This window comes from Rattus norvegicus, chromosome 3, assembly GCF_036323735.1.
Source record: "Rattus norvegicus strain BN/NHsdMcwi chromosome 3, GRCr8, whole genome shotgun sequence".
Lineage (NCBI taxonomy): Eukaryota > Metazoa > Chordata > Mammalia > Rodentia > Muridae > Rattus > Rattus norvegicus.
Genome location: NC_086021.1, coordinates 161,482,145 through 161,505,240, shown reverse-complemented (window position 1 = coordinate 161,505,240; position 23,096 = coordinate 161,482,145). Strand labels below are relative to the sequence as shown.

Genomic DNA, 23,096 nt, shown 5'->3' with positions numbered 1-23,096 from the left:
GCCTCCTTTAGAGCACTAGCTTGCTTGCTCTCTGTGACTTCTCTCTTGCTTGGGTTTTCCTCCTGAGTTTAGAGCTTCTTTTGTTTGTATTTTTTCTTCTCTGTTATGCAGGGAGCTTCTCTTTCCATTGTCTGGTTCAACGATCTGGGAAGCGCTGATCTAGACTCACGTTTCAGGAAGAATAAGGGTCTGACTTCACTCAGTGAAGATAGTTATGAAAAGACCTTAGCTAGGGACTGGAGCACTCGAGTCCATCTCTCCAGCCTCCGAAGCAAGGTTTCACACCCTAGTAGAGAGCATCATACATGAAAGATTTAGGATTTCATCTGAAGGGAAACTAACACAAAAGAACACTCTGGTTTCCCCAAACCCTCGTCGGAAAGACAGTAGGACAGAGAGAAATGCAGTGCGGAAATGAATTTTTCCTCGAGCACTTCAGCCCCAACACAGCTCACCAGCAAATAAGGAACACAGGGTCCGCAGTGATCAGGTGACATTTCAAGAGCACGGAAGACTTTGCCACTGGAAACATTGGTTTGGTTTACACAGTAGATTTTATCGAGAGTTACACAATCATGATGGTGGCTGTGCATTGTGGGCGTCTCTGTGCTTTCCATGACTTCGTCCATCATTCTTGGGACAGGAGCGAGTGACATCTGATGAGTCAGGAACTATCATAAACCTCAGGGACAGGGCTCTCTACCCACCTCTCAGGTTTTTATTTATTTATTTATTTATTTATTTATTTATTTATTAATTATCTTTCCATCAACTATATTATGTCAAGTCCATCCGTGAAGTCTTAGGACAGATTGTACTCTATTGTAGAGGTTTTCTCCATGGTCCGCGTGATGGAAGCCTTTTGTTTGTAGTCGTTGTCGTCCAGAACGCAGCAGACTTGGAAATATTTGCATGTTTCCATGACCATTTCCCCGGCTTTGCATTTTCTCTTGCAGTGCCCCAATCTATTCAAGCATCTTTTCTCAGCACTATAGTCTAAATAACCAAAGGAGAGACCAACGATTTTAAGTTACTGCTATAAAATGGCTATGAGCCTGGCATTCCACAAATAATACTGGGACCAATGTAAGAGGCACGGCCGTTAGGCTCCTTCCTAGCGATAGCTTGATAATTCCATGCTTCTCCAGAGTCACTACAAAGCTCCCCAGACCTGTGACAAGCTACCCACATCAAGAAACTCACCCGGGGCTCTTGCTATTTAGCCTGGTAGACCTGAGTTGACCCCAAGACACTATCAATGGAGGGAGAGGACAGACTTCCACAGTTTGTTTCTCTGACTGTGTGCGCGCACTGTGTCACACGCATATGTGCTCTCCTCCCTTCCCCCAAGCAAAAGTAAATAAATGAATAAATGTAAACAACTAGATAAGGAGGAAGTCCACCTCATGACTATGGTTTGAGGAGGTAGGTTTTCTAGAACAAGAGCGTCAGGGTTTTTTTTTTTTTCCTTTTTTTTTTTTTTTTTTTTTTTTGGTTCTTTTTTTCGGAGCTGGGGACCGAACCCAGGGCCTTGCGCTTCCTAGGTAAGCGCTCTACCACTGAGCTAAATCCCCAGCCCCGAGCGTCAGGGTTTTTAGTCATGCTTTTGGGTACCCTTTAAAAAGCAATGGTTTTCAAACCCTAGACTTTCAGAGTCCACAGGAGAAAAACAGCTGGTTCTGTCATTCATGTGACCATCCTGCAGACAAATTATTTCATTCGCCAAATTCCAGAACATGAGGAGACAAAGGACCTCCTTGAGAGTGGTAGCAAGACTTAAAAATCCAAGAGGTCATAGGGCTGTGGACTTTGTGAGATGTTCTCAGGAGCTGCACCAGCCGGAAAGAGAGCAGGCAGGGCTGAAAGTCTGACCTTGTTCCTTAGGTGGAAACGGGAGCAAGGGAGAACTCTGGCTGTGTGAACATGGCCCACCTCTGTCCAATCCTTGTCAGAGATGCAGTCTCAGTGAGAAAAATGGTGCTGGTGTGTTAGGGAGAGGAGCCACACAGTCCAGGGCCTACCGGACCTTCATTTTGGTAATTTCCCATGGTTCTGTTACCTGGGATCACTTGGGGTAGAAGAGCAAGCAGAGGAAGAGCCATCAGCAGAAGCCTCATGGTTCGTGGGAGGTAGGACAGTAGATCCAGGTATCCGGAACGCAGGTACAGTATGAATCTGGCCAAGAGTTTTATCGGCCTTTCTGTAGTGTGGGCAGAGGGATGTGCATTGAGCCAGAGAGAGATATAAAAGGGTAACCAAGCAAAACATCAGCCTGTTGGCTGGTGTGTGTACTGAGTGTCTGAAACAGTCCCTGGGAGCACGGGCAAAACTTGTAAGTCACAGGCCTGGAGGACATGTTTGGGAGTTCAGAGAGGGAAAACTCACATTAGGACTCCGTCCCTTGATTCTCCAGGCCTCTTGGCAGGGCTCCACCCCTTTCTCACAGACCCCCTCACTCCAGACTAGTCTACTCTCAAGATCTCTCCTCCAGCCAGGCGGTGCTAGTACAAGCCTTTAGTCCCAGCTCTCTGGAGGTAAAGGCAGGCAGATCTCTGAGTTTGAGGCCATCCTGCTCTACAAAAGACAGTTCTACAACAGCCAGGGCTACACAGAGAAACTGTGTCTGGAGCACCAACTCCCTATCTCTCCTTATCAGTATCTCTCTACATAGACCACGAGGTTGCTATTGGAAAGCCCCCGAGGCACGAAGCATCAGCTCAGCGAAGGCTGATGGGGACAAAACGAACGCATCTGTTGTTGCAAAATTATAAAAAAAAAAAAATTGGTATCTTTTATCCCCACTAGGTCTACACCGCAGTGCCCCAAGATATCTGGTAGATAGATATCTTGCCAGAAGCACACATCCCAATTCCGTGGTGGCCCAGACCAGCCGCCCCACACTTCCTTACACTTAAATCTGCACATGAAAGAGCACACAACACAATAACCTCTGATCCAATTGATAACCTATAATTGCCCACATAGACCTGTACACACCCATCCCTTAAGAACATTCACAACAACCTGTAAAGGTGCAGCGTGGAATCATAACATCAGCTTCCACATTGTCCCGAGGCTATTCTCGTCCCCCCTCCTCTTCCATTCCTGTCTCCTCCTCTTCCTTCAAACTTTTCTCCCGCCCATCCTTCCTTCTCATCCAATGACAGGCCTCAGTCTATCTTGTACCCGCCTCACCTGTGACATCATCCCACATGCATCCATATAGAAACCCAAGTGCTAACCACTGTTCCAACAGAGAAAGTGACTTGATAACAGGGCTGACCTGCAGTAGAGTGTGGGGAATTCAGTGTATGGTGCGGTTCCAACAGACAGCTTAACAAAGTTACCCACTGTTCTCAAAGATGCTCCCAGTCAAAGGCATTCAGAGTAACCTAGGATGTCACTGTTGACGAGGGTACCATGGGGCACTGGGGGAGCTGGGCATTATCTGCAAAGACCCCAGCATCTAGATATGCCTTTAGGACACAGACAACTGGTCTACCATTCAAGGTAGCCTAGTCCCACAATCCCTTAGTCACTTCCGTTATGGCCCCGTGTTTACCTATAAAGCTGTGAAGGTGAAGGCTGGGTTCGTGCTGCTCTTGGTTTTTAAAGACAGTGCTGAGCTTCCTGCCAACGGAGGAGTGGTAAGCAGGTAACTCGTTGCAGTCAGTGACATAATTAATCCAGTTGTCACCTTGGTGGCTTGAGACTGAATCACAGAAACAAATGCTTGAATTCCAATCCTAATCCTGCCACCTCAATGGTTTCTGTAGAAAAGGATACCCTCAGACAGAGACTATTTGAATTCAGTGGAATCCACAGAACGTGCTGGAAATCGGGGCTGGGGTCTCTCAGCAGAGTAGCACTTGGGGGTTTAGGAACGTCTTTTATTTCCTGTAACTTCGTGGACCACCCTTGTTAAAATCAGACTCCAGATTCAACGAAAAGATTTTTTTATTTTTACTTATTACCTGTTTGTATGGGTGTCCGCATGTGGGTTTGTACACAAGAACGCAGTACCTGAGGAAGCCAGAAGAGGGTGAAAGATCCGGAGCTGGACTTCCAGGGAATGGTGACCACCTGACTGACACAGGTTCTGGGAACTGTGGTCTCTTTTAAGAGCAGCTGTGCTCCTAACCACGGCACGATCTCTCCAGCGACCAGACTTCAGGTTTAGTTGTGCAGTTTGGTGGGATTTGGAGCTGGGTCAGTCCATAAAGCACTGGACTCCTTTTTTTTTTTTTAATTTTTTTAAAAGATTTATTTATTTTATATATGTGAGTACACTGTCGCTGTCCTCACCAGAAGAGGGCATCAGATCCCATTACAGATGGTTGTGAGCCACCATGTGGTTGCTGGGAATTGAACTCAGAACCCCTGGAAGAGCAGTCAGTGCTCTTAACCGCTGAGCCATCTCTCCAGCCCAAGCACTGGACTCCTAATTCTGCTGTTTGTAGAACTTTAACACAAGCTTAACACAACTCAGTTTTACCACCTGAAAACCAAGCTTTGATGAAGGGTGAGGCCTGAATACTCAACGGATATGTGGAATCAAATGAAATCGGAGAATTTGGGATCTTTATGGTGCAGAAACTAGCCAGTTTGCCTGTGAGCCTTCCTCACGACAGCCTTACCTAAGATCAGCCTTGGAAATTGATAACTACTCTCTTGAGACCCATCCCAATAGTACACAGGGCTGGTTAGAGCTCAGCATGCTTAAGAGGGAAGGTGGCAAGTCTAGCCTTGGAAGACAGACTTCCGTGTCAGATTGATGAGAATGCTAACTTCTTTAAGCATGGCCTGCAAAATACAAGGCCAGATTCTAGAGTCTGTTGGAGGGGTTATTTTGGTGATAGTTTAAAATATTTACTAATTTACTACTACTACTACTACTACTACTACTACTACTACTACTACTACCACCACCACCACCACCACCACCACCACCACCACCACTATTATTATTATTATTATTGTTGTTGTTGTTGTTGTTGTTGTTGTTGTGTATTATGTGTGTGTGACAGAGGGAGAGATGGTAGGAGGGAGGAAGAGAGGGAGGGAGGGAAGGAGGGAGAGTCTGAGGGTGACATGTACATCCTGACATCATTGGCTTCTGTTCTGCTTCACCTCAGTGGGCGCTTAGGGGCTCATCAGCAGGTGTAATGATGATTCAACAAAGATAATATTAGCATTAGGTGGAACTGAACTTGACAATTGTTAAACCCTGCCCGTCCCTTTCGGCTCTATAGCCGCTCTCTCCTGACTTTTTGCTGGTTTTGGGAGCTCTTTTTCAGGCATCTTCTGGGGAAATGAGACTTGATGCTTAGCTATATTCTCTTTTCTCCCCGTAAGCACTCACCTTGAGTCATTGCAGAGCCCGTTGGGGGGAAAATACCAAATGCCTTTAGCAGTTTTCTAAAAGCCGTCCTCTCAGTGAAGAGCACAGATTCTAAATCACTGGACAAAGATTAGCGGTTGGATTGCCGGATCACTCAGCAGTTTGATTTTTAGTTTTAAGTTTTGTGGGTTTTTTTTTTAATCTGCCTCTCCCTCACCTTCTGTTTGGCTGTTTCCTGTAATGACCATCCGAACTTAGATTCCCACTTGCAGTGTGAGGGGTTAGCTTACCCTCCCTCCTCTGTTGTTCATATCTCCTTTCTTTTTTACATTAGCCATTTTAACAGGCGCCAACAACAGCTCGGTGTACTTTAACTTGCGTTTCTCGGCTGACTTGGGGGCATCTCCACATGCTTGCTGGCCACTGTGTGTGTTCTTTAGAGAAATTTCTGTTGAATCTCCTGTCCAGTCTAGAAGCCATATCCACTGTTTTCTTCCTAAAGAGTTCAGACTTTATATGCCGAGAACTGATCTCCTTACTCTACACAGTGCAAACCCCTCCTCTCTGTCGCTTGTCACCTCAGGTTTCTGGCTGTTCCCTTGACTGTTCAGAAGCACTCAAGCTTAATGGAATCCCTTCTGTCTATTTTTGCTTCAGTTTCCTGATATTTTGAGTAAACTTTGAAGTAGAATGTCTTAGACTAGTGACTGTGGTTTCCCACAGTGCTTTCTTGCAGTCATTTTGTAGTTTCAAGTTGATGCTTAATCTGTGCGGAGTTGATCGTTGTAAGGGATGGGAGGCAAAGATCAAATTCCAGTCTTAGGAATCTGTATAAATATCTATGTAATCTGTGTCTTACATCACGTCTACGTTGTATCTATCTCTAGTTTTCCTGAATCATTTGTTAAAGAGAATGAAGGACATTTATATGTCTCATCACTATCTTTCTTTCACACACACACACACACACACACACACACACACACACACACACACACACGGGGAGTTCAGGGGAGGGGCAGGAGGAGGAGGTGGGAGAGGGGGAGAGGGAAGGGGAGGGGAGAGGGAGTACAGAACAGAGAGTCTCACACAGGCTAGGCGAGAGCAAGAGTTCTGCCCCTGAGATATTTCCCAACCATTTTTCTTAAGCAAGGCAGGCAGAAGGAATCCTCACTCGGGCAGGACATCAGACTGGAGTTTAGGATGAAAGGCAAGCTTGTGATACGGGGTGAGCTAACTAAAGGCATTTTCCATGTTTTGAAAAGACCTCTTAGGTTCCTGGTAGCTGTCGGTAACACAACAAACAAAAACACACCAAGGAGTTACTTACATCCAACTAGAAGGCAAATTAACACAAGCATCCACAGTGGTTCCCCTACTGCCATTTTGAAGGCAGACACTTGTGTGGAGAACAAGGAGCTACAGACGTAGGACACCAGGGGGAAGGCCCAGAAGTAATAGAAAACTGTTTGCCTTGAGCCAAATCGTCTGGTGTTTATATTTGAGGAAACTTCCATGGAGGGCTGAAAGTTTCCGGTTTCCATCTGTCGGCATGTTTAGCACGGGTTGGTTCTGTGTTTTGACACCTCAGTGTCTGCCGGTAACCCCGTGAGAACAGAGATGAGAGACGGCAGAGAGGAAGTCATGGATTTAATGGACACTTGGGAGACACTTGTGCTGGCACCTTCTGCTCTGTAGAGGACCGAATCATTTTCAGCATAACTCTAACTTACTACGTACTGTTCTTGAGGACCGCCACTGGCGCTGTTCTGGAGTGTACTCTGAAATTACGACTAAACGCATTCTTGGGCGCCTGTGGCACAGTGTTTATCTTCTTTGCAATACAGCAGTAGTCCCCGTTGCTGCATGGCTTTTTCACCCGCTCGCCGGATCTGCAGTGTTTTCTGCAGTGTCCTCTTATGACCCAGCAAGATTTGCGGCACCTGTAGACTGACAAGAGTGAAGAAAGGCTATAAAAAGATTCCAGAGCTCATTCTGTGTTCTCACAGAGATCTTACTACTGATGCCAGAGGAACTCACTAGCTGACAGGAACTGGGATAACTTGTTAAGGAGCTGTGGGATTTTGTAAATAAATTAGGTGCACAACAGGCTAACTTAACTCCATGCCGGCTGGGTTATTAGTCCCAAAGACACAGGCCTTATGATTGTTGCCAGAAATGTATTAATAACCTTTGCTTCAGGAAGACGGAAGATCTTAGAGGTGAGGAGTGGGCTTATGGTGGTACTGTGTTACCATAACGACTGAAAATCTCTCTCACACATATACACACACACACACTTGGTGGGACTATTTGGGAAGGACTAGGAGGTGTGGTCTTGTTGGAGGGGGTGTGTCAGTGGGCATGGGCTTTGAGGTGTGAAATAACCATGCCTTTCTCAGTCAGCCTCTTCCCTTTCATGGTTGTCTCAACAGGAGACCTCTCAACTCTAGTTCTAGCGCTATGCAAGCCTGCCTGCTCTCATGCTCTCCCCAGGATGTTTATGGACTCACCCTCTGAAACTGTAAGCCCCCAACAAACTCTTTTTTTTCTATAAGTTGCCTTAGTCATGGTATCTCTTCTCAGCAATACATAAGTAACTAAGATAGGCACAGACTGTGGTAACGATCCTACATTCACTTCCAAATCCACCCACTAGCATACATTAAGTACACAGAGCTCCCATCTATCAATCGTAGCTTGGTAAAGTGGCTTCAAAAACGAGCTGGCAATATAACGAAATCAGCCTGGGAGAGCCCGGAAATACAACTGAAGAGAAGCAGGCATCGGTCCCCATTTTAACACATTGCCACCTGCTCTGTGGATTCAGCTCATTAAATTAGAGATCTCTGGGACCCACTCATACAGAGCTCTGGATTCAGCCAATCAGAAATGGACGGACGTGTAAATTAGCACTTCTGATGGTTCAGTAGCTGGTGCTGATGTGGGGGCTGAGAGAACCAAGGGGCTGTAATGGAGCCTTCAGCATCTTTGGAAGACTCTCTACACAACAGTCAGTTCTCAATAGATGGCACCCATCTTAAAGAGCCGCTGATAAAAACCGGTCTGTGAAAGGCTTGCTGGTAATCTTACAGAAAACATTTGGGCACTTCTAGTGCTCCAAGACTCACGGAAGTTGTGACTAAGGTAGCCCATCTGTCAAAATGTGTCTGTTGCTGCGCTGGGGAGATGGCTGTTAGCTTAAAAGCACTAGTTCTCATCACAGTGACTCACAACTGTCTGTAAGTCTAGTTCCCGGGATCTGATGCTTTTCCTGGCCTCTGCACAGGCACCAGGCACTCACGTGGTGCACATCCATATATGCATGTAAAACAACCAAATGCATAAAATAAAACAAATAAGTCTACATTTTCTTTTAGAAATCTGCCCATTGATTAAGTGTACCTAAATGGATTTTCTAATGAAACATGTTTTAATTAAGAAAAATGAAATCAATCAGTCAGAAAACACACCCATCACCATTCTCCATTTGCTGTGTCTGGATGCTGTATTGTTAACCACAAAGGTTCTCCCAGAGTCATGGAGGTTTGTCATAGACGTGTACGCATTGCATGAAGTGCTGACGTCACACTGGCGATGTCTTTGATGGTGATAGCGTTCTTTGGCTGTATTCAACGCCCCCATTCCTTCTCCTTAATTCCACTTCCTCCTTTTCCTCTCTCCAGTCTCCTCCCTTGCTTTGGCCTCCCTTCAGCTTTCTACTGATCAATAGAAACAGTTTCTGGGTCTCTAAAGCATCTAAGACCCACAAGTGAACGAGAACACATGAGGCCAGCCTTTTTGTATGACTTACCTTGTTTCATCTGATCCTTACCATGGAAAAGGATGTAACTTGATTCTCTTTAATGGTTGGATCAGAGCCCGTTGTGTATAACTTGTACGGCACCCTTTACTTACTTCTCACGGAGATCTAGCTGAGCCCTGGCTGTTTTGAACAACCCTGCCTTAAACACCCAGTGCGGACATCTTTAGAACGCTACTTTGCAGTCCTTCAGGAATGTGTGCAGAAGTGGTTTAGCCGGGTCATATGATAAGTGTATTTTGAGTTTTTTGAGGATCTTTGTACTGATTTTCATGCCAGCTGCAACAATGTAGCTTCCCACTAACACTTTAGTGCTTTTCCTTTCCCACCTCCTTGTTCATCTGTCCTGACTTGGATGAGATGAATCCTAAAGCATTTTTTTGTTTTGTTTTTTGTTTTGTTGTTGTTGTTGTTGTTGTTGTTGTTTCTTTTCCCCTCATGGCTAAGGATATTCCGGGTTTGGAAAACTAACCTCTGAGAACTCAGTTGAGTACCTAACCAATAATGGCTTCTATTCACTGCCTCTGCAGATACGGCTTGAGCCAGGGCTACATAGCAGATGCTGTCTTTAAAAGGAGGACACGGGGGTTGGGGATTTAGCTCAGCAGTAGAGCCCTTGCCTAGCGAGCGCAAGGCCCTGGGTTCGGTCCCCAGCTCCGGAAAAAAAAATAAAAGGAGGACACAAGATGTGCAGGGATAAAGATGACCGCCCCAACCTGAGACCCATCCATGATGGGAGAGAGCCAACCCCTGGCACTATTAATGATAGTCTGCTATGCTTGCAGACCGGAACCTGGCATGACTGTCTCCTGAGAGGCTTCATCTAGCAGTGGGTAGAAATAGATAAAGAGACCCACAGCCAAACATCAGGTGGTGCTCGGAGAGTCTTGTGGAAGAGTGGGGGGGATGGGCAGAGAATTGAGTGAGCTGGAGGGGTCAAGGACACAAGAAGACCTACAGAGTAAACTAACCTGGCCCCAGTGGGGATCACAGAGACTGAACTACCAACCAAAGATCATGCAAGAGCTGGACTTAGGTCCCCTACACATTTGTAGTAGATGTGTAGCTTGGCCTTTATGTGGACCCAACCATTGGAGCAGGGACTGTCTCTGACCCTGCTGCCTGCCATTGGATCTCCTTCCCCTGACTGGACTGCCTGGTTGGACCTCAGCGGGAAAGGATGTGCTTAGTCCTGCTGAGATTAGATGTCTCGGGGCAGGGTGGGACCCAAGGGAACCTTCCCTGTCTCTGAGAAGGGGAGGGGATTATTGGGAGAGGGATTTGTGAGGGTGGGAGTGGGAGGAGAGGAATAGGGGACTGCGATTAGGATGTGAGGTGAATAAATAAATAAATTGATGGGGGAAAGAAGGACACAAAGGTGGGCGGGTAGGGATCAGGAAGGAGTTAGGAGAGTAAATATGATCAAAACATACTGTAACATCCTCAAGGAACTGATTTTAAAATTACTTTCCTCCAAATTTATTGCCTTACCTAATTTGAGAGGAAACACATACAGTTTTAATTAAAAATGCCATTTAAGTATCAGGAGGAAAATAGGTAAAAAGGAACAGTTAGAGAAAAATCTATGTCATTATGCTAAGCACAAATCTAGAACATACTGTGCCTTTCATCCCAGCATTGAGGAGGCAAGAGCAGACAGACCTCTGTAAGGCCAGCCTGGTCTACATAGAAAAACCCTGTCTCAAAAAAGAAAAAGGAAAGAAAGAAAAGAAAGAAAAAAATACATGTATTGAACTCTGAACGTTGATTTAAAAAAAAACCAATAATAGTTTATTGAGTGCACGCTGGACTGTCACTGTGATACCATCAAAAGTAAAAAACGAAACAACAAAAAAACACCCCAAAAAAAACAAAAACCAACTGACTTTCTTTTTTTTCTTTTTCTTTTTCTCTGTCTTTTTTTTTTCGGAGCTGGGGACCGAACCCAACTGACTTTCAATAGAAGCATAACAGACTCCCAGAATTGTGTACGGTTACTGGTGCACAGCTGGCCGGACCATCACAGAGACTCTGTACATGCAGCTAGCACTTAGAGGATCTTTGGGACCTCTCCTAGTTAATAATATTCCTCTCCCATCGAAGTATTTTTGTCCTGACCTCTAATACCTCAAGGTAGATTGCAAAGTAAGTAAGTAAGTAAGTAAGTAAGTAAGTAAATAAATAAATAATAAATAAATAACGGATGAGATAAAATTTAATCAAAAGCCTCCCATGGCCTTGGCTGTGTAGCTTTGTGATAATGCGCTCTCCTTAGATAAGGTCAGGGAGCCACCTTCCCAGCTGCCCCCTCCTTGAGTCTTGCTTGTTAGTGAATATGATTTGCTTTTTAGCACAGGGTTCATTTAGTAACATTTTTCCTCTTTTCTAAGTACATGTGTTTTTGTGCCTCTGTTACGATTAATTTCACCCACTGACGTTGACAAATATGATTGGCTTGCTATTCGTTAGTGAGGCTTTCTTATCGGTCTAAAACGTGTTCTATTTTGGGGATCATAAAGAACTTTTGTCATTTATACTCATGTTCGACAGCTGACACTTTAAAGTGCACTGGTCAGACCCTCAGGATGGTTTTCTGACTTGAGTGTGAAGATCTGGGTTGAGGACTGCGTGCTGGGATCGATCATTTGCACTAGAAAATATTTTTTTTCGGATGGGTTGGAGAACTGTGAGTACTATTATCTGTTTCTCTAAGAGGATTGCCACTTGCTAGCTTGAAGATGTGGAAGCTGAAATTACGAGTACCAATGTGTCCTGTGGCTTGATTACCTCCTCCTGTGTATAACTCGTCTGCTAACTATTTATGTATTTCCCCTGAACCATCTCGTTGTCTATGACTGCCATTCTAAGTTTCTGTTAGGTTGTATTTACCTGAAATTGTACTTTACTATTTTGAAATTTTCATATCTTTTTATCCATTTTACCTGTCATTTAAAAAAAGAGAAAGACGAGGTCTTTTTAAGTAGCCTGGGCTGGAGCTTACTATGTAGACCAAGCTGGCCTTGATCTCACACAGATCTGCCTACCTCTGCCTCCCAAGTTCTGGGATTAAAGACATGTACTGCGATGGCTGGCAGATATACTTTTATTTTTAACTCTGTGTGTGTGTGTGTGTGTGTGTGTGTGTGTGTGTGTGCGTGCATCTGTCTGTCTGTCTGTCTGTCTGTCTGTCTGCCTGCCTGCCTGCCTGCCTGCCTGCCTGCCTGTGGGTATGTGAATGTGAGCACAGATGTCTGTGAAAATCAGAGGCATCAGATCTCCAGAACTGAAGCTGTGAACCATTTCACGTAGGTGCTGAGACTAGAACTCAGGCCCCCTGGAGTAAGAGCAAATGCTCTTAAGCCCTGAGCCATTTCTCCAGCTTACGCGTCTGTTTTATTATTATTATTATTATTATTATTATTATTATTATTATTATTATTATTCAACCCGTTATTTGAGTTATCTTTATCTTGTAAGAGAATAGATGCTTTCATTTAATGAGTCAACTATTATAAGTCTATTTAGACTTTTGAAATTTCCATTTTTGTGGGTGTTTTTTCCTATTTACCACGTTCAGTGAAATAGACCAGGGTTCTCTCCTCTGGTTTGAAGCATCTACCTCACTGGCAGTCGGAGCTTATAAACTATTGCCACTCAATTTCACAGGTAGCTTAAGAGTGCACTCATACCAATTGCCTTTCTCTTCCCTTAGATTTGGCTGTCTCTTCCCTGCCCAGGTTAAATATCTAAACTTTACAGGCAACTCAGACATTCATGCTCTCACTCTTGAGATGCCTGGTCTCTCTCTCTCTCTCTCTCTCTCTCTCTCTCTCTCTCTCTCTCTCTCTCTCTTTCTCTCTCTCTCTCTGTCATCATGGGTTGTACTCAGGGCCTTGAGTTATATCTATAACCCTCTATTCTAGCTTCAGCTCAACTGTAGACCAATAAATAGTTGATCAATCTTACATGTCCTAAATCCCAATGTCCTTCTGGAGAGCTTCCTTGTTTATTTGAATTCCTCTTCATTTTCAGGACAGATCTTTGTGTGACAAGCCTTGCAATCTCAGAAGCTAGAGACCACCTTCCCTAAGTCCCCATGTGTGAACAGCAGTGTAGTTATATACCTCACTGTGGCACAAAAGACCTTGCCTGGCCAATTTAGAGTCTTTCTTTTCTCCAGTCAGCTTTTTTATAAGTTTTACGGCAGATGCCTTTTCAGATCTTCTAAAGACCCTTTGCACTAAAAAGGAATTGACTTCCCCCAGAAATGTATGCTCAGAGGAGAATCTGAAAAAGTGCTCACAAAAACATAAATCATAAAATTAGTCTTGACCTACCAAGTGGACCTCTGGAAAATTATACAGAAAACTTAATCCAAGTGTGCAAAACCCAGTTGTAGTTGTTGTTTGTTTTGTGAAAGGACTGAAAAACTTTACCCCAGTAGGGAATAGATTTATACACTTTCAGTTATCCGTGTGATGGAACAGTATATGACTTCTAGAAACATCCAAGCAGGTGCCAGCCAAGATGTTGAATATATACTGCTGAGATAAGCACTTTAAAAACAATGCAGTTGCATTTTTAGTACATGAAAATGCACTGACATACATATCTATGTGGACTTATATATGCATAAAGGAAAGGTTTTCACATACCAAAAGAGAGGCATCATATCTTTTCTAAAAACCATCCAAGCTGTATAAACAGTAATTTCAAAACTAAGAGCATTTATTTATAGGATTATATTGTAAATCACTAAGCAAGCAACAGTCTTGCATGGCTGAGAAAAAGCAGCCGGGTCTACATTTTCTTCCACATGATCGCTCTCAGAACACTTTGATCTTACAACAGGAGAACAGGGACTTCGTAGGAAGCAATAGTAGGACCTAACATCTAAGAAAGGCTTCAGAACTCAGCATCAGTGGAGACTGGAAAATCTAGGTACTTGGACAAGGGGCAGAAGAATGGAAGAGAGTTAAAGACATCGTGGAAACACACAGAGAAGGCACACGCTCTAGGAAGTCTTCCTTTCATGCATGGTGTGTCGAGAGACTTTGCTCAGAGCCTCTCATTGTACATCGGTGGAGACTGAAAAAATAGCCCAGAGGCATCATTGGGATATTCATTGAAGCAAATACTAGGGGGAAAGAGCTGGGCTTCTCAAGACACCTGCCCAACCCCACAGCCCCAGGGATGCTGACCGGATCTACTTCCAAATATTCCACTCAGGGCGAGTAGTCCAGTAGGTTTCAGCTGCCTCAGAGAACCCTGCCCACAATGGACGGAAGGTATCAGAGCCCCCACCGGCAAGCAATGCCCCCAACCAAACTCCCTTGTCCGTTTTCCTTGGTTCTGTTTACCTGGAAACAGCTGGAACAGGATAAAAAATACCAAAAGATTCAGGAGCAAGTATTTCATGATCTTTGAGAAGGTCTTAGCACATCCCAGGGTCCAGAACATTCTGTGATTGGGCTCCAGACTCAGGTTTTATTTGCTTCCATGGGCTGGAGTCCAGAGAGTGAGCTGTGAGGAATGAATGACGTAGAGACAAATACAAAGAGTGTGGGTTCTTGGCCAACAGCAATGAGTGATTGTTTGCTACCCAAAACAGTGTTCTAGGTACTTGGACAAGGGGCAGAAGAATGGAAGAGAGTTAAAGACATCGTGGAAACACACAGAGAGGGCACACGCTCTAGGAAGTCTTCCTTTCATGCATGGTGTGTCGAGAGACTCTGCTCATAGCCTCTCATTGTACATCAACACGTGCGACCTTGCACAAGGGTCAGCTGAAGACTCTTTGTGGGCAGAGGTTGACCCTTTACTGTGTTTCTAGGGCTAGAGATGTCAATTGTAGGTGCCTTGTGAAAGAATCTTTTAATGACATGAATGAACATATTTTTATATAATGTCAGGTGATAGAACCCTGGAGTGCACTCTTCCTGTGATGGTAACTACTTTCCTTGTGACCGCTTTCCTTGGGGAGCTTTTCTCCAGCTCCTCTTGCCCCCTGTTCTCCATGACTTCTGGTGATGATTCTATTCTCCATTTCATGAGGTCAGCTTTTTATTCTCTGCATGTGATTTCCCATCACGGTTGAAGAGACCAATCTCTCCCCCCGGTGTGTTCTTAGGGTCTCTGTTGAAGACATCTCTGGTCATGTTGTTGGAGATGAGCCTTATTGCTCTGCTCTGTGTTCTGCCCCATAGTTCCATGGGCTGTTTTCATACCGGATCTATGCTCTTTTGACTGCAACCCCTTTGTACCATATTTTGCAGTGAGGTAGTAGCATGTTTTGAAGCTTCCCACTTTTGCCTTGGTGTGTGTGTGTGTGTGTGTGTGTGTGTGTGTGTCCCCATATAAACTTTTGGCTTTTTCTTTTTGCTGTGAGCAATGTCATTGGAATTTTGATGGGGATTCATTGAATCTGTAGGCCACTTTGGGTAGTGTATTAATTACTTTTCTCTTGCTGTAATAAAAAAAATATTGAATGCAACTTTGAGGAAGAATGGTTTATGTGGGCTGGGAGGTCCGGCAGCGAGCAGACATCTGAGGCAGGATGCTGAGAGCTTTCATTCTTTACTACAAACTCAATGTTTAAGCATGTGAGCCTATGACACACACTCTCATTTATACAGTATTATGGACCTTTTAACAATATTAATTCACCTTCACCATCCATGTTTTATGCAGTTTTCATTGCACACAATTGTGACGGTTTGAATAAGATGTCCCATATAGACTCAGGTTGTAGTCGGTAGGACTGTTTGGGTAAGCTTAGGAGGTATGGTCTTGCTGGAGGAAATACATCACTGGAGAAGGGTGTTAAGGTTTTCAAAGCCACACAACACCGTCCCCAGTTCACTCTCTGCCCAGTCTGTGGATCAAGGTGTGAGCTCTCAGCTCCCAGCTTCAGTTGCCATGCTGGCCTGCTGTGTCACTTTCCTGTCATGCTAGTGATGGGCTCTAACCCTCTGGAACCATAAGCCCAAACAAACCCTCCCTTCCCCAAACCGCCTGGGCTGTGGTGTTTTGCTAGAGCAGCAGGAAAGTGACTGAGACCCATTGCCTCTTTGGTGTGAATGAGTGGAGAGTCCTGAGGTTGTATCTTACTGAATGGACACTTTAAAAAATGGTGTCATATTTGTGCTTTTTTAAAAAAATTGGAATTTGGTGAACTCTTTCAATCTAAATATTCACATCTTTCTTCAGTTGTGGACATAAAAGCACAAGGGAGTGCAAGAGCCTTTCCCCAAGATAACAGTTTCCACCCCTCGTCATTCATTGGCTGTTATGAGCCCTCTCTCCCATTTATTTTAGACTCCATCTGTTTAGCTATCCTTGGCATCTATTTTCCCCCTTTAATGTGATTTTTAAACTGATTGCACTATTTTAAGTTCTAGGTTTTTCTTACGCTCCATTTGTACTTCCTTGAGAGTCTTTGCCGTGCCAACATCTAACATTTCATCTGGTTCTATTCGTTTTGCCTCATCAAGGACACAGTAGGAGTGAACAAATGGGCTCTGTCTGCACTCCGTGGCCCTGAGGAGAGCCACTAACCACGGGGCAATGGCTCCTTAAAATTCCAGGGAGCGCAGGTGCTATGATGGACGACGAATTAACTCATCCTGGAATTTTCACGCTGAGCTGGAAAAGTGGAGGCCGATGGCCCTTCATCCTACAGGGCCAGGGCGATGGAGCGAGAGTCTCCTCGTCTTTGGTCTCATGCATATCTCATGGGATAAGCACCTAAATACAAAGCAAGGTGGACCGGGAGCATCTAAAACAGATCACCGATCCTACTCTCTCTCTCTGGGCAAAGGGCTCGAATTCAGACCCATGGCCATCTGTCATCAGAGGTTTAGGACATGGATATACTTTCTGTGACACACCCTTTCTGAAAGAGAAAGCGGGCTCCTCCCAAAGCAACACTTCCCCACAGCCTCTTTGAGCAAAACTGGTTTCCCCTGGGCCTTTGTTTCAGGAAGCATCCCTTCCCCCCTTGTCAGTTTCCAATTCTCTCTACTGTTTCTCTTCCTTTCTCAGAGAGGATTCCTTCTCTGCTCTGAATCCTCGTCTGCCATCTGGGGAGCCCTAAAGTCCTTTGCTCTTGAGTACTCGGTGACATGTGACAATACTTTCCTCATTGAGCTTCACCTTCTTTCAGTTGATCAAGTAGTGATCTTACTGTGACCTCATGTGGCTAATATCTGTCTATCGGATCGAAGGGGCAAGCTCACAAAAGAAGCATTCGCAGAACCCAGAAGTGCACTGGCACTACCCCTACCTGCATCTTGTGTCCTCCTCTTTGCTGGATTCCTTTCTCGGAGTTATGAGGGTGAATTACCAGGTCCAGCCTTTACCTGCACGACGTCCTATCAAGCTGAGACTCCTGATGCCTGGGTTGTGACAAGCATGTTAAGCGTCTGCTACTATTTTGTTAAATTTAATTTCTCATTGAGCTCATCTCTTTATCATGTGTGTAGCATGTGTACCATGTGTATATGTGTGTGTTGCAGAGGCCAGTCTCAGGTTCTGTTTCTCAGGAATGCTATCCCCTTTGTTTTTTGAGACAGCGACTCTCTCGTTGACCCAGCTTAGCTGGCCAGCAAGCCCCTGGGATAGCCCCCTATTGTGGCCTCTCCAGCACTAGCATAAGAAAGGCATGGCACGACACCTGGCTCTTTTCTAATGCGTGTTCTGGGACTTGAACTCAGGTCCCTATGCTTACAAAGACAAGCGCCTTAGCAACTGAGCTATCTTCCTGTCCTCTCTGCTGTTACCTTACAACCAATATCAATATCTTGGTGACTTAATGGGGCAGCAGACACTCACATCTCTCTCAGTTCCTATGGTTCAGGGACTGAGACATATCTGGGTTTGGTGATTCTGGCTATGGCCTCTCCTGAGGTTGCAGTTAGACATCAACAGAGGCAACAGGGACCTTAAGCTTGTGGGGTTGGGGCCTGGAAATTGTTCTTTTTTCTTTTTTTCCCTGTGGATGATAAGTTGATGTAGGCTGCTGATACATGGCCTCGGTTTCTCTCTACCTGAAAATCAGGTAACAGATTTCCAGGGAGTGAACCATGACTAACTCTGGGAGAAGGATAATCTTATCAGCATGGTGGGATTTAGCATCACCAAAGAGATTCATAAGGCTCATCTCTGTGTCTGTGACATTTCCAGAGAAGATTAGTTAATCAGGAAGATCCAACCTGCCTGTGGGCAGCGCTGACCTGGGAACCTGGATGGAATAGGAGAGAAAACAGAGGAAGCCAGTGCCACTCCAGTGGTTCCCCTTTCTCTCTGCTTCCTGTCCAGCAGGTGGGAGCTTCTCGGCCACATTTTCCCAATACCGTGAGAATCTTGCCAAGCAACTCTGGGCCAAGCAACCATGCACCAAATTCTCTGGAGTTGTGAGCCTAGTTGAATCTTTCCTTCTTTTTTTTTTTTTTTTTTTTTTTTGGTTCTTTTTTTTTCCGGAGCTGGGGACCGAACCCAGGGCCTTGCGCTTCCTAGGTAAGCGCTCTACCACTGAGCTAAATCCCCAGGCCTTCTTTATTGGTTTATATCAAATATTTTGGTCAGTGTTGAAAAGCTAACTTCTTCTGTATCCACATCTACCTCTTTTCTCAGTGAGTGGACTCCCACTGGTTTCAGGGAGCCTCTGTCCCACCTTACCCACTCCCCCTCCCCCTTCTTTGGGGGAGCTCAGAACCTGGCCGCATATCACTTTGTTTAAAATGTATTCCCCTTTGTCTTGGTTCTGTAGGTTTCTAAGTTGGTACTGCTTCTTTCCCCTCTAGTTAATGAAACACCTCCAACATTTAGTTTCGTAACTTCTGAAACTTCGCCGTGGGTGTAGAAGGGGAACTGTGGGAAACCAGGCGATGAAATCCCTGGGTTTGCCTGTTGCTTCCTCCAGGGGCCCCTTCGTTTTCTCCTATCTATCCTGTGTGCCACCCATTTGTAGGTGGATCTTCTTGTGGTCTTTGGTGCTGTAACTCCTGAAGCTCTGAAGCCTGGTGGTGTGAGTCCCCGAACGTTGTTGTTCTTTTTCATAATCTTTTGGTTATTATAAGTCCTCTTGTTTTCCATACAAAGTTTGGTAATTTTTTTTTAATCTGAAGGCAGGTATGATGGATTATGCTTGTGATCCCAATAACGCTCGAGGCAGAGGCAGAAAGACTGATGTAAAGTGTGGCCAGCCTTGGGGCTGGGGATTTAGCTCAGTGGTAGAGCGCTTGCCTAGCAAGCGCAAGGCCCTGGGTTCAGTCCCCAGCTCCGAAAAAAAAAGAAAAAAGAAAAAAAAAGTGTGGCTAGCCTGGATTGCAGAGTGAGATCCTAGAAATAAAGAAAGAAAGAGAGAAAGAAAGAAAGAGAGAGAGAAAGGAAGAAAGAAAGAAAGAAAGAAAGAAAGAAAGAAAGAAAGAAAGAAAGAAAAAGGAGAAAAGAAAGGAGATCCTGCTGGGATTGATAACGCTTGTTAGGAAACTACCCTGGTGTCTACTAATATGGAGTCTCCAGGAACTGAGTACTCCTTCCCTTCCTTCACCTGAGGATCCTGATCTCATCTGGTTCCGCTGTCAGGGATGCTCTAATACACCCAGCTTTCAGTTCTCCACCATTAGTGCATGGGAACACCACTGACTTTTGTTTAGGACGTAGAGACAGAGAGCAGAGCTCAGAGCGTCCAGAAAGGACAGCACTGCCACATGCACCAAGTCTGTCAAAACCCAAGGTTTCAGAAACACATTGGAACAAAACAAAAAAGGAAAAAGAAAAACAAAAACAAATAACTTCCTTAACAATTGACAATACGCAAGCTGGAGACTCGCCTGCAGAAGAATTAGAGCAGATCCCCACTCTGCACAGAAACTACTCACAGTGAATCAAAGATCTCACCGTAGGCCTGAAACTTTGAAACTGCTGGATGGGAGCCTGGGCAACCATTCAGTGTTGTAGGGACGGGTGAGGGCTTTCCAGAAAGGACTCCAGTGGCTCAGGTAATAAGCTCAAGCGTTGGCAGTGGGGATTACATGGATTTAGAATGTTCTGCAAGGCCAAAGAAACATCGTCAGAGTGAAGGGGTGACCTACAGACCAAGCCTTTCCCATCCACTGCAGGTAGAAGTTTGGTGGCTTGTCATCACCCTATCAGTAAAAGGCTAAGGAACTACACAGGCAGTTCTCAAAAGAAGAAACATAATGGCCAAAAAATAATTTTAAAAGATTCCAATGTCCTTGGCCATCGGACAAATGCTAATTAAGCCTGCTTTGAGAGCCCATCTGACTGTATGGCTATCATCGAGAAACTGAATGACAGCTAGGCATGGTGGTGCATTGTGAGTTCTAGGCCAGCCAGGGCTATGTAGTGAGATACTGTCTCAAACAAACAAACAAACAAACAAACAAACAAAGCAAAGAGATAAAATGAAGACCAATGAAAGGACTGGTGTCCTGCCATCCATGAGAAAGAACATAGACACTGTAGCCATTGTGAGATCGGGGAGGAGATGTCTCCCTTCCTTCTCTCACTGCTGAGGAAACACAGGACAGAAACAATTTTAGAAAGGAGGGGCTTTTTTGGCTCACGGTTTGAGGGAGTAGATTCCATCACGAGGAGGAAACGGTGGTGGCAGGAGCAAGAAGCAGCTCTAGTCAAGAAGCAGAGAGAAGAGAGCTGGGACACAGCTCTCTTGCTCGTTTGCTTGTTCGTTTTTATTTAGGTTTATTTGTTTTATTTAATGTATACAAGTGTTTTTTGCCTGCTCCTTCTTGCTGTTTTAAAGTTTAGGCTTATTTATCTTATTTTACGTGCAGGAGTGCTTTGCCTGCACGTGAGTATCACTGCTTGCACACCTGCTACTGGAGGAGCTGAGGTTACCCTCCTGTCAGATCCCTGCAACTGGGGCGATGGGTGGTTGTGAGCCTTCCAGTTGGTGATGGAAGCAGAACCTTGGTCCTCTGTGAAAGCCACAGGGACTGCAGTCCCCTCAGCTCTTTCCTTTTTTTCATTCAGTGTGGGGCCCCATGGGAGGACCAGACTTTCCGTAGTTACACATTTCTGGAAACATCTGCATAGACACACTCAGTGGTTTGACTTTAAATTCAACCTGACAATGAAGATAACTGTACCACTCTTGGACACACACACACACACACACACACACACACACACACACACACACACACACAGGAGTCTAAACCAACACATCTAGCTTTATAGCTGCACTAGTTACAATGGCTAGGAAAATGGTTCTAGCCTACATGTCCATCAATAGGAAATGGAGAAAGAAAATGTGATACACAGTCATAACGGAATTTCTCTGCCATAGGGAAAAGTTAAATCATATCATATGCAGGAAAGTGTGGGACTGGAAATCATGTTAAAGCCAACAAGCAGCCTCAGACCTTGCCACATGAGGAACCCAGATGTGTGTGTGTGTGTGTGTGTGTGTGTGTGTGTGTGTGTGAAGTTAGAAAGAAAATCACAGGAGTGGGGAAAAGCCTTAGGGTGGGGTTAAAGAGAGGGCAATGGAATGAATGAGACACAAAAGCAGAAGAGGCACTATTGGGGGAGAAAGTGAGCCATAGAGGGGCAGGCAACACAGGGAGGGCAGCGAGAGTCAGCCAGATTAGAACAATGCAGATAAATATATATAACAGAACCAATTACACTGTATGGCAACTTTAAATATTACTAAATGAGGGCTGCAGAGATGGCTCTGTGGGTAAGAGCACTGGCTGCTTTTCCAGAGGACTTGATTTGGACTCCCAGCCCCCACGTGAGCTGGCAGATGAAATTATGGGGGGTTTGGAAAATGCACATGAATATTTGACCAGTGCATATGTACATGTGTGCACACATTTAAGGAGGCCAGAGCTCAATGGGTAAAATATCATCTGTTGCCTTCCACCTTAGTTTTTGAGGCAGGGTCTCCCGGTGAGCCTGGAGCACACTGATTTGTGCGGTGAGCCCCCAGGAATCTTCCTGCTTCAGTCTCCCTCACACTGGGGTTGGAAGTCCGCACCACCACACCAGGCTTCTTATGTGGGTGTTAGGGATCTGAACAGGGGTCTTCAGGCTTGCGGTGGAAGTATTTTACCACTGGAGTCATGCCCCAGTCTCCACTGGTTGTCTTAAGACTTCACCTTCCTCATACAGTTGCTTCTTGTCTAAATATCTTAACCAATGGAGCAATGGGCCCAGTGGTTGCTGAAGTAACAATGCTGTTTCTGATGCCTGACTTGTTTTGTTTTGAGCTCAAATTGATGCTCAAATTGCTTTGGACAGCAATTCCTTTCAAGCTGTTTCTGTATTCTTTCACCATCATCCACATCTATTCTAGAAGATTCCACCTAAAAATAACAACTCTGCTTCATCAATCCAGGAATAGTGTGATCTGTCTTCATTATATACGAAGATTGGCATTTTCTTACTTTCCCCATGAAGGCAGAGAAGAAAACTTTTTTTTGTTGTTTTAGTTGATTTTTTATTTCAACACAGTTTCAAGAGCTTTTAGCAACCTAATAAATGACACTGGTGAATAGATTGGCTAAACCGAGCACACAGTGCAGAGTTGAGCACTGAAAGTCATCAAAAATTCATCCCTCTGGGATCTGAAAACACTAACAGAACGATTTCCTCCAGAAGTCTGTGAACTTTGGGGGATTTTTAAAACGCTGTAGCTGTTGCTGTTTGATGGCTTTTTCTGGTGTATGCTCCCAGGTGGTTTTATTTGAGGAGCTCCTGTTACGGTGTGGTGGTGGGGGAACCCTGGTCTTGGTCCTCCTACCATTATCCCTTTAGGTGATGGTTACAGTAGGTTTTTAAGCCTATGCTTGTGCTGCCTGGTCCAGTGCGTGGAGCTGCTGCCCTCTGGAGGTCAGCATTGGAATCACAGGACGCTCAAAGCCTATCTGAATTCTTGGG

At 44.9% G+C, this 23,096-nt stretch overlaps 2 protein-coding genes across 2 annotated transcripts; both read right to left on the bottom strand.

Annotated features, from left to right (window-relative positions):
• Positions 1–733: 733 nt before the first annotated feature.
• Defb21 (defensin beta 21) lies at positions 734–2,151 on the bottom strand. The gene is made up of 2 exons (NM_001037512.2): positions 2,060–2,151; positions 734–996 (listed from the first exon to the last, which is right to left on the bottom strand). Exons 1-2 carry the CDS (start codon positions 2,115–2,117, stop codon positions 803–805), a joined length of 252 nt encoding a protein of 83 aa, NP_001032601.1. The 5' UTR covers positions 2,118–2,151; the 3' UTR covers positions 734–802.
• Positions 2,152–6,979: 4,828 nt separating this feature from the next.
• Defb19 (defensin beta 19) lies at positions 6,980–14,627 on the bottom strand. Its single transcript, NM_001416773.1, has 2 exons — positions 14,525–14,627; positions 6,980–7,291 (listed from the first exon to the last, which is right to left on the bottom strand). Exons 1-2 carry the CDS (start codon positions 14,580–14,582, stop codon positions 7,074–7,076), a joined length of 276 nt encoding a protein of 91 aa, NP_001403702.1. The 5' UTR covers positions 14,583–14,627; the 3' UTR covers positions 6,980–7,073.
• Between the last annotated feature and the right edge of the window lie 8,469 nt (positions 14,628–23,096).

Coding starts and splice junctions, on each gene's coding strand:
- Defb21 (NM_001037512.2), bottom strand. CDS start 2,117: ATGAGGCTTCTGCTGATGGCTCTTCCTCTGCTTGCTCTTCTACCCCAA. Junction 997..2,059: donor TCTACCCCAAGTGATCCCAG/GTAACAGAACCA, acceptor TTGGTTATTTAG/ACTATAGTGCTGAGAAAAGA.
- Defb19 (NM_001416773.1), bottom strand. CDS start 14,582: ATGAAATACTTGCTCCTGAATCTTTTGGTATTTTTTATCCTGTTCCAG. Junction 7,292..14,524: donor CCTGTTCCAGCTGTTTCCAG/GTAAACAGAACC, acceptor CACTCTTGTCAG/TCTACAGGTGCCGCAAATCT.